Source organism: Artemia franciscana, chromosome 8, assembly GCF_032884065.1.
Source record: "Artemia franciscana chromosome 8, ASM3288406v1, whole genome shotgun sequence".
Taxonomy (NCBI): domain Eukaryota; kingdom Metazoa; phylum Arthropoda; class Branchiopoda; order Anostraca; family Artemiidae; genus Artemia; species Artemia franciscana.
Window position 1 is genome coordinate 31,579,337 of NC_088870.1, and position 12,216 is coordinate 31,591,552.

The window sequence follows — 12,216 nt, forward strand, 5'->3', positions numbered from 1 at the left end:
CATGTCTATTGGGGTCGTTATATGGATGACGTAATTTCACTTTGGAATTATGGGGAAGCTGAACTTCGGGGCTTCTTAGATCATCTTAACACTTATGACCGAAATTTGCAGTTCACCCTTGAAGTTGAAATTGAAAATAAACTACCGTTTTTAGATGTATTAATTATTCGTAATGCTGATGAACTGGATTTTACTATATATCGAAAGCCAACACAAAACAATAGATATCTTCACTTTAATTCAAATCACCCCCCACAAGTTAAAAGAGCAGTTGTAATTTCCCTCATTGATCGTGCCCTAAATATTTGCTCCCATTCATATATAAATGCAGAAATAAATTTTATCAGAGATATTCTTTTTGGTAATGGATACCCCATTCCTTTTGTAAATAAAATAATTAGCCGTAGAATAAAAAGACACTCTTGTAAAATCGAAGAAGATACTTCACAATGTGAGGCTATTGATAAGCCCTCAAATATTGTCTATCTTCCGTATATCCCAAAGATTACAACAAAATTAAAAAATATTTGCACAAAAAATAATCTGTACGTAGTTTTTACTAATAATTTTAAAATCATCAATTTCTTAAATTCGGGTAAAGATAAGACCCCAGTTACTCGCCAAAGAGGGGTCTATCAAATACCCTGTGATTGCGGAAAATACTATGTCGGCAGGACCCATCAGAATCTAGACAAAAGGTTACAACAGCATAAAAATGACATAGACAAGGCCTTAATTTCAAATGGTTCCAACAACTCCTTTGATTCTGCTCTAGGTTGGCATATATTTAATAATCCGTCCCACATGATACATTTTGAAAACTCTTCACTCATTAGTAATGATTTGGGAATAAAACAGGTGGTTCGAGAATCAATTGAAATTAATCTCAAAATAAATAAAAATATTTCTTTGAACAGGGACTTGGGGGAATACTCACTAAATTCTTTATACTCAAATTTAATTAAAAATGATCTAACAAAATATTTTACTAAACCAATTTATAATATTACTGAACCAACTACGAAAAGGCCTTTGAGACAGGCTGCTAAACAAGCAAGATTAGCTTTAAGAAATTGCATCTAATCATTTTATTTCTCTTTAGTTTGAATGAGTTTATATTTCTTCATTTCATTCTTTTCGCCAGTCCTGGTTGAACTTCGCTGAAGTGAGGATGCTAGGGCTATATTTAAAAAAAAAAAATGTTTTAATAAGTGTTTTTATATTCAGTTTTAATTCTCACAATTTGATGTAAGTTCTTTTATATATATATATAGTATTGTATTGTGCTGAAGACGGCCCTTGGACATAGGGCCGAAATATCTACATAAATAATTTCCATTGTCTTGAAAAAACTTTCCCTATTGTTTCTACGTTGTATTTGTTTGACTTCGGGAGGGGGCCTAGGTGCCCTCCGTTTCTTTGTTCACTTAAAAAGAACACTAGAACTTTTAATTTCCGTTAGACTGAACCCTCTCGCAACACTCTAGGACCACTGGGTCGATACGATAACCACTGGGAAAGAAAAAAAAAACACGACTCCGTGATCTGTCTTCTGGCAAAAAATACAAAATTCCACATTTTATAGATAGGAGCTTGAAACTGCTACAGTTGGGTTCTTTTTACGCTGAATCTGATGGTGTGAATTTAGTTCAGATTCTATGACTTTCAGGGTGCGTTTTCCCCTGTTTTCTAAAATAAGACAAATTTTCTCAGGCTCATAACTTTTGATGGGCAAGACTAAACTCAATGAAACTCATATATATATATATATATATATATATATATATATATATATATATATATATATATATATATATATATATATATATATATATATATATATATATATATATATATATATATATATATATATATAATCAGCATAAAAATATGGTGCTTTTGATGTAACTATTGGTGTAAAAATTCTGTTTTTTAGAGTTTCGGTTACTATTGAGCCGAGTAGCACCTTACTACAGTTCGTTACACGAACTGTTTGAAACATTAAGTCAAGTGACGACGTGCTCTTTGAACTACGGATGAACATAAAGCTAAGCTTATTGTAAGCTTATATATATATATATATATATATATATATATATATATATATATATATATATATATATATATACAAATATAAATATATATATATATGTGTGTGTGTGTGTGTGTGTGTGTGTGTGTGGGTGTGTGTGTGTCTGTTTGTGTGTTTGTCTGTGTGTGTTTGTGTATCTATGTTTGTGTGTATGGCCGCCGAGAGGGGGGACAGGGGGGAGAAGTATGTGACGAGACTTTTCAAGGTTTTTCGACTTGACAGACTAGGGGGCATTATTAATTGATGTGCTATCGAAAATGTAAGTGAAACTTACGCCTTAATTAGATTAGGAATTGCCATCCTGAGTCGATAAAATTCTGAAATTGTATTTTTAGTTTTACTCTAAAGAAGCAAACTAATGTTAGAATTAAAACTTGAAGAGCTAACATGGAAATTTTTCAGGCCATCCATTTAAGCTGGGGGAGATTTTTGAATCCACATCCTTCCTCCTGCCCTAGCCTCATGAATATCTTGATTTTGAGGGTTTTTTTCCTATTATTCCTTTTATTTTTCATATAATAAGCGGATTTCACATCTGCAACTACAAAAACAATGTAGATTTACACAAAAAGAAATGAGAAATAAACGCAGCAAAATACAGGAAGTGGAAAATAAAACTTTGGATAAAATAAAAAGATGAGCACTGATCGAATCAAACCGTATAAATGAGAAATTGAATTGCTAAATACTGGGCAACTTTATAAACATAAAGTAAATACAAATTTAATGGAAATAAGTTTAACAGCTCATTAAACCAATTTATCAAAAGCGAGTGAGGAAAAGAGTATTTGTGCGGGATGTATATAGCAGTTAAAATAAATATTTAATAACATCAGCATTGACAAAACTTGATATAACAAGATTGTCTAATATCTCGGACTAAATAGCTTCCAGACTGTAATATGTCTTGTATTCATCAATATTCTTGAATTTTTGTCTGATAAAATTATTTATAATCAACTACTATAATGTGTTTTAAGACTATATGTGACTTGTATCTCATGAAAACCATGGCCGTATAAAGGGGGATATGAGCAGTTGTGCCCAATCTGGCCCCTTATTACCATCGAAATGAACTTAAAATAGATTTTGAAATTTAAAGTAAATTGTTTTTGACAATGAGGGATAAAGTATGGGCTATTAAATTAATTAAAAAACATGTTTATTTTAAGTTTGCATTGCTGGACGAGATTTTTTAATGTGCTTAGCATTACATAATATATCCCTTATAATATAGAAAACTGATAACCGCAGAAGTTCATGTCAAATTTATTAGGTTTATTCGGGATAATACTATATTAAAGAGTTTTGTACAAAGTACCTGACTTACTTTACGTAAGTAAACTACTGTGCAGGTATGTTTTATTTAGATATTTAATATATAGAGTGGGCCCCACAAAAAATCCAATCGGACCTGCACCTATTCAGTCCGGTCATGATGCAAACTGGTTGGTGTGCTTCCAGGGGACCTTGGCCTTCTCTTGAAATTTGTATTAAACAATTTCTTATATTTACAACACGACTGACAAATTTAAAAAATGTAATTCTAGTAGATGGGCCTAGAACGAAGGCAACTGATACTCACCGTGGCTCAATGATTTTTCAACAATTTAGCTGCTTCGTAGCTGTTTTTAGCTCTACCTTCGAGATTCCAGCCCCTGGAGGGGGGGGTTAAGACCGTTCAAATTAACCGTCATTCTTAAATCACATAAAGAGAATTTTTGAATGTAATGAAGTAAAAAAAAAAATTATTATACCATTTATTTCAGAAAAGAGGATCTGAATTTTTGTGTCTGTTTCAAAAGGGGAGTCTTGCACTGGTATTATCAATTCTAAATTCACTCACAGAATCCCAGACACCCTCCCCTACTACCTTCGTATAGCCCTATATCAAAACCTAATTTTACTATTGTTGTTGTTATAAGTTCATTTTATGTGCTTATTTTGGTAACATTCCAGTTTTTTCTCTTATTTGAACGAAACACCATAACAAAAATTTCTTGCTTGTATGCATCGATGTTTTTTTTACAACATGTTTTTTTTTCATTTTGGGATAACGTAGGGTGGTGTGGGACATGGGAAATTTGTTTATCCTGAAAAAATACACAAATATATGTGCTTAAATATTAACTTTTAAAAAAAAACTTTTTTCATGCTGACTAATGGTCTGCGCTACGCAGGTACCGATCTTCTGATTCCCTGCCTTCGGCCAGGAGTGCAATGCGTGGTTGGGGGCAAATCATCTTACGCTTCGTGTGTGTTTTCCCCTGATTTCTATTTATTCAGAGCTGGGTCGACTCTGGCTGAGCTTATAGACTCACACCATTGACCCCCATTCCAAAAGAAATAACCAGTGACAATATTAAATATTGACACTTTGAATTAATAAATGAAAGGCACTAATATAAAACAATTAAATTTTGTCTAGTAAATCAATAATAAGAATAAATTATCCATTTTTGTTTAGATTACTTCACAAGTAACAGATTTACTTGGGTTTTAACACTTAAATGCTACTAAAAGTATATTTTAAGTTATAAGACAATCATTTAATTGGCTAAAACAAAATATAATTTTCCAGAAGCTCGTCTAATCATTCAACTTTCAGAAAGTAGCTTTGAAATATAATTCCTCTTTTTAGAAACGCGCACAGCTCTCAATTATGGAAACTTGTTATTTCCCAATGGAGTCCTAATGCAAGAAAAGTCTCTCATCTTTCAAAAATTTTCCAAATTAATAATCTTCCCAGCAGATGGGAGGCATAAGGAAAATGAAGAGGCTGCCATTGGGTGTTTTCTTTAGATCTTTTGGAAAAACTAGAATTAGATTGGATCCATAAAACCTTCTGGATAGAAAAGTGTCTCCATCATGTAGAAAGTAAAAGTTCAAAAGTAAATAGTAAAAGCGGAATATGTGCGCTAAATTTTCAAAAGGGGATTTAAAGTATATTGTCTCTTTTGGTTTCAGGTAAACTTCGTGTCCTCCAGCAATATTAAATAAAGTATTTGAGAAAGAAAGTATCAAACAGTTTGTGGTAACGAACTGTAGTAAGGAGCGACCCGGCTCAATAGTAGCCGAAACTTTATAAAACGGAATTTTGATACCAATAGTTAAATCAAAAGAATTGGATTTTAATGCTGATTTTAAATATATAAGTTTCATCAAGTTTAGTCTTACCCATCAAAAGTTACGAGCCAGAGAAAATTTACCTTATTTTAGAAAGTGGAGGTAAACACCCTTAAAAGTAATAGAATCTTAACAAAAATCACACCATCAGATTCAGCGTATCAGGGAACCCTACAGTAGAAGCGTCAAGCTCCTATCTACAAAAATGTGGAATTTTGCATTTACTGCCACAAAACTGATCACGGATGGGTGTTTTTTTGTTTATTTATTGTTTTTCCCAGGGGTGACTGTATCGACCCAGTGGTCCTAGAATGTTGCAAGAGGGCTCATTCTAAAGTACATTAAAAGTTCTAGTGCCATTTTTAAGTGACTAAAAGAATGGGAAGGCACCTAGGCCCCCTCCAACGTTCATTTTTCCCAAAGTCACCGGATCAAAATTCTGAGATAGCCATTTTATTCAACATAGTCGAATAACCTAGGAACTATGTTTCTGGGGAACGACTTACTCCCCCAAAGTCCCTGTGGGAGGAGCTGCAAGTTAAAAACTTCGACCAGTGTTTACATAATAATGTAATTTTTATTTAAGTGTACAGACGTTTTCAGGGGGATTTTTTGGTTGGGTAGAGGGGTTACGTGGGGGCAGGTTTCCATGGAGGAATTTGTCATGGGGGAAGATAATTTCCATGAAGGGGACGCAGGATTTTCAGCATTCTTATAAGAAAACAATAGAAAAATAAATATGAAAAAGTTTTTTAACTGAAAGTATGTAGCAGAATTAAAACATAAAACGAACAGAAATTATTACGCATATGATGGATTTACCTCCGCCTAATGCCTTGCTCTTCACACTAAAGTATTTCCAGTGGTTTCAACCATTTATTCTACGGCATTTGTGATTCAGGTTATTCTTAAGGAATTGGGACAAAATTTAAGCTTTAGTGTAAAGAGCGAGGTATTGACGAGGGGAGCGAACCCCCTTATATACGTAATAAAACCATACGAATATAGAAGATCGTTACGTAAGTTCATTCGTAAGTTACGTATATTTTTACTAATAAAAACCTTTGTAAAAAATTAAATGTTCTAGCTGCCTTTTCAAGTAACCAAAGAATACTACTGCTCTTCATCAAATGCCGAAGTGATATATACCTACAAAAAGTATCGTAGGCAAACATAAAATTTTAAACCTAGAACATTCTTTGATTTTTAATTAAATAAAAAAACTTATATTTTCTTTGAAAGAAAGTAAAGAGGGACATTAAAGCTCAAAATGAAGATAAAGCGTTCCGTTCCGTATATTATGAGAAATAAACGCATTTCAACAAATCGACCACATTCGTGACTGCCTTCTGAAAACAAGAAATTTTTTTTTAAGGTAGTAACTTCAGGGTTCTCTTTCATGTTAAATTTCATTATGTAATTTCTATAAAGATTGCACCCCTTTTTGGAGAGTGTAAGTCCTATTCTAAAATTATGCAAATTATCATTTTGTATATCTTTCAAGAAAACAACTTTAGAATTAACGTTGTTTGCATTATAAAATCGGTATTCTAATTATTCGTGCAGCTTTCACATATGTGAAATTTATTGATTTTAAAGCTTTGTAATAGTTGTGATTAGTATTACTAAGATAAGCAGTAATAAAATGTCATTTTTGGTCATTGCCGGGCAAATATTTTTGCCCAGAAAGGATGAAAATATTATTAAGCAAAAACTTTAATGAAGCTAAATAGCTTAAAACTGAAGACAGCCATCAATTTCCAATCCCTTGACATTTCAAGAGACTTTTGCAACCAATTGTATATGAAGATAGAAGGCCGCCTTTATTTAAACTTTTTTTTTCAAGGGTGATTGTTTTCAAGCAATGGTCATAGAAAATAGAGAGAAACCTCGTTTGAACAGTTTTTTTGTTTTGGTCCTAATTTTAAGCACCCAACAAGACCGTGTTTGATGAACTGACTTCCTTCAGTAGTTTATGCGCCATAGGGTGACCACTTAGGCCCAAATTCTGTCGAACTTCCACAAAGCCAAAAAGTTTTTGATAGATGTTTTGTTCAGGCTCTTAAAAAAACATTATATAGCCTACCCATTTCCATTCCAAGAGAACGCTAGGACATGATAAAACGTTTTGTGTTTAATTAGATCATTGTAGAGTCTTTTATTTATTTGTTATAACAGCCTAAAACGTAATAAGATTTAGTTTAAAAAACTTTTTTTTTACATGGAGATAAAGAGTTACTTTAAATTAAAGATGAGCAGAGATACTCTAAACAAGATAGACTCTGCCACTCCCTTAATCCCACACTCTCTATGCTAAAGTTTAACTGGTTATTTACTGAAAACATCTTAGAACGTAACAAATCCTACCGTTTTGTAACAGAAAGCGTTTCATTTGGCTATTGCTTTAAGGAATATTTGAATTAAACACTTGCCATTTTTAGTCTTACAGAAAACATGTGTATTTTCGTCCTTTCTGTTTGATTTCACTTTTACATAAAAACTTGTTTTTTTCAAATTATTTTAATTTATTCAAGAATAGATAATATTTATGTTTCAGCTATTTCTTTAAAACGGAATCATTTTAGCTTGGGTTTTCGCCTGTGAATGCATGTTCTAAGTCAATAAAACTGTACACAAAATTCTATTGCAGAACACGCATCACCTAGCCATTTAACCAACTAAAATACACATGATTATGCTAATAAATACCATAAGCTTGATTTTCAGACTGAATTAAAGGTTAGTGAAAGGAAGGAAAGTTGGGATTGTCAGTTGCTTTATTTCAATTTTTTAATTTTACATTTAAACGAATTAAATATTTACTTTAAACTGATTAATATCCTCTGAAACATTTTAAGGTTCTATTTAGTTACTCCTAGGGTGGAAAGGGTTAGTATTCCAAACCATTTTTGTGTTTTTGTTGTTTTCTTATGAGTGTGAGTAAAACCATCTACTCTCGAGGCCGTATCCAGGGGGCGGGGTTTAAACCCCCATCCCCTGAAATTTTTTTCTGACTTGTAAAAACGTGATAAAATTGCATATAAACACATTTATGATGGTTTTTTTTAGTTGCATTTTATAATTCCCCCGAAAGAAATCCTGTATGTGCCCCTGTCTGTCCTTTAAATATTTATCAACCTTTTACGACCACCAAATTTTACTCACGAAACAATTGGACATAAAAGTTTTCAGTAGAAAACTAGCACTGAACTTCGAGAATGATCACGAAACTTGGCATGATCACTTTATTAATTAAACTAAAGATTAAAAATTAACAATTCAAAATAGAAAAATCTCCCCGGGATGTTTCTGTGTGTTTAGATTTATTTCAAGGATTTCATCGTTGCTTTTTCTTTCTTTTTTTTAATTTTTGTTATATTTTCTAGTATCGTCACTAGTAGTATGACTTATATCGGTATTTCCTTTTTAATGAATTTTACAAAGTTTTTCCCTATAATTACTAGGAATAGCTACCTTTTTAATTTTAAGCTATCATTATCATTGCTTTAATTTCTCAAATTGTCCTTACCTTTTCTACCTTTTACTTTTGCATGGTCACAAAAACATTCACTACAAAATTACATGGAAACAAATAATTACGCTTTTCCTTTTCTATTGTTTCCCCTATTTTGCTACTCTTCTTTAATTGGTGTTTGGGCAAAAATCTGCGATTTTTGGAATATTTTCAGTAGAAAATATGTAATTATTAAGAAGGGTTAATAAGCGTGAGAATAGGCCATGGACAAGGCAGGCCGAATGACGACAAAATAGTTTTGGACCGGCAATTATGTAAAAATTTAATCTGGGGGGAAACATTTTACTGGCAAACATTCAAAAAGAGTATCAGAAAAAATAAACTACATCGTATAGATAGAAAATTAAAAAAAAAAGTTAATATCTCGAGAAAGAGGTATGGAGGACTGGTGTAAAGAACGTAATTAGCGATCAAATCCAGAATGTAAGCCAAGTTTAGGACTGAAGTTCCTTGGTGTGTTAACGTACTTTATTAGATACAAGACATATAAATCGTTTTACTCCATTACGAAAAAAACATAGAACACAGTTTAAGATTTTATAAATTTAGTTGCTTTATGCGAAGCTATTTAATTCATTGTGCAAACCGTTTGTTCGCAGCAGCATGCCGCCCTTATTGGAACTTCCGCCACTCCTGCTTGTCCTCTTTGCCAAAAAGTCTTCACAACCACTGAAGCATTGATTGAGCACATGACTATTCATAAAGAAGGGTCCTCCTCTTCTAACTCAAACCCAGGTATGGGAGGAGATGGACGAAATAGCAGCTTAATGACTATATTTCCTCCAATAATTCAAGAAGATGGGCCAAAAGCTATCCTGCAACAGTCACAGGAGCCTAAAGAAAGTGGAGTCTCAGCTAGTCTTCAGCAGCAAGATCAGGGAAATTCCCAACAAACGCAACCCAATCCGTCAGGTACGTTTATTTTTTGCTTTTGTTTTGTTTCTTTTTATAGCTATTTTGGCTCATTACATCAGGAACAGGATGGTTGTTATCCCTAGTTTTTTTTTTTTTTTTCGTTTTGACATTCTGCACAGATAAGTTATGTACCAAATCTATGATTGGAACGCTTAAATAGAATTCAGCAGTAAAAACGAAGTCAATATGCAGTCTAAGCAAGGAAGTTTCAGATGTAAATTCAATTTAGCTTTCTATATATTATATTCTTGATTTAGACACATGAATTTAAGTGATCTACTCATATTTTGCGGTTTTTTTATGCTCCAATGCCTGCAATAACATATTTTTCGTTTTTTAGTTACATATTTTCAATATAGCATTCACAGAGGTATTTCAAGTTTTGTATTCATAAAAAGCTGAATGGATAAAATCTGAATTTACCTGTCACTGCTCTTTTAAGCGCCCATTTCCAAGGAAGGTTTTCGCCCAAATTATACAGTCAAAACCAACAAGAGATGCCCGCCATGCTATTTTATGCACATAGGGCACAGGATAAGAGGGATTGAAGCATACCTACCCCTCTTCCCTATACTCCCTACTACGTCCCGTGGAATATTACAATTTGTACAACTTGTTCTTTGGACATCATTAAATGTTCAAACGGAATGCCTTTTTCTTATCCCCAGCCCCATTTTCATCTTTTGATATATTAGGAAACCCCTGATCTAGATTCCTATGCGTCACCTTGACGGCATAAAAGCGGGACTATAGACTTGGAGGTGAAATCTGAGGCAGATCTTAAGGAATGCCATGCGGGGTTAGAAGTTAAATATTGTATGCACCTACAGAAGAAAGTATCAGGGCCCTTACAAAAATTTACTTGACACTATGACTTAATAAGGAAATATATTTCTTAGCAGTTTTTCAATGTGTTGTCTTTTATTTATACAAAATAAGTCAAAGTTTTCTTCATGGTCAACGAAGTTGGTAAGTACACACGTCAATTATTTATCCTGCTATTTATTTCCCCTTGCAGTAATGCCAAGTTATCAAAAGATCATTCCCGAGGTCAAAATATTTTTAGCATTTCTAGGAGTTTCCAATTCAAGGAAATTCACATCAGGTAAAATTAGCCCTGTACAATGTGTTTTAATTTTTAGCTTAGCATTTGATATTCGTCATAACGTTTCATTGAGTTACCAATAAAAAAAAATTGAATCAGATATGATCTTTTTTAATTACTTGTTAAAGTTTCTCTTTTTTCAAGCTTCTTCTTTTTTGATAACATGTCAAGTGCATTTAAACTACGACACGGCTATTGGATAATAAGCTAGTAATAATGCAATCATTAGCGTTTATCTTGGAGCTTTATTTAAATTTTCTAGGCTTGTCACTTACATACCTCATTCCAGCTTATTTCTATCAGTTCTTCACTAAAGTTGTCAATTTAACATCTAGATATAAACACTTAACCATTTGAATGAAGACTAGTAGGAGACATTAGGAAAAACGTTAGCAAGATTTCGGTAAAAACTGCATAGCTACAGAGCTCACAATAAAATAATTGAAATTTGTCTTTGTTAGTTTATTTCTTTTTCAATAGGCAAAGCCGTGTCCTACCTAAAGGGATAAATTTTTAGGTTTGAACCAGGCATGTATGCAGGATTTTTTTTTTGTCAAGCTGATGACTAATGAAAATAAAATAAATCTTGTTAGATAATCTGAATAAGAATGCCCAGAAATTCAGAATAGTCAAGTTTTTGGAGGGGGCCAAGGCCCATCTCATGCTTATGTCCCCGGTTTAAACCCCCTCCTCTTGGTGGTAAAATTTTGGTATGACCCTGCATATTGGTCTATATTGTTGGTAACTATATATTTTGGTCTTTTCTATTGTTAATTTGCTATATTGTAACAGCTTTTGCTCTAAAGTTACGTATAAAATTAAAACTTGCAATGTGCAAGCACAAATTAAGGACTTTGTAGCTGCTTGGTTGAATGAAAAAAATGATAATACATATTTTAGGTATAATCAGTAAATATAAAGAGCATAAATATTGTTTTTTCAAATATCAACAGTTTATACAAGGCACCATTGCGGGCTGTAACTGAATTCCTTTTTGTGGTATGAAGAAGTAATATCCATGGTTTTCCGTTTGTTCTGGTAATTTTTTAGTGAATCTATATTTTTGTATTTTCTGCTTTTATCGTACTTTTACTAGGTCCGTTTTCTCGGTCCTGTCTGTTTACTTTGTTCTTTTTCTTTCTATTTATACTCCTAAAGTATACATTTTTTTTTTGCACGGTGGAAAACTTATTTATTTATTATATGATGTTTTTGCAACTGCAAAAACAAAATGCGTTTTTTTTTACATAGAGTTGGTCCTCTTGCTTCCATGAACGTCCACGAATAAAAAGACAAATTCATATTTTTTATAAAACCTTACTCTATTCTTTATAAGTATTCCTGAAATTAATAAGAACTTTAGTTTTTTGGCATAGGTTATACCAGCATTTTAAAGCTATATGAATTCAGCTTCAACTGTAAAAGGAAAAGTTTCAGCTAAAG

At 32.6% G+C, this 12,216-nt stretch overlaps 1 protein-coding gene across 6 annotated transcripts in view; it reads left to right on the plus strand.

Annotated features, from left to right (window-relative positions):
- The window catches only part of LOC136030301 (zinc finger protein 628-like), a 271,742-nt gene that overhangs the window by 214,987 nt on the left and 44,539 nt on the right, over positions 1-12,216 (plus strand). For 5 of the 6 annotated variants that reach the window (XM_065709172.1, XM_065709174.1, XM_065709171.1 and 2 more), the window contains one exon: positions 9,353-9,665. In XM_065709172.1, the coding sequence (XP_065565244.1) occupies positions 9,353-9,665 (313 nt within the window). The remainder of the gene's footprint in view (positions 1-9,352; positions 9,666-12,216) is intronic. The other variant, XM_065709175.1, reaches the window with a different exon arrangement.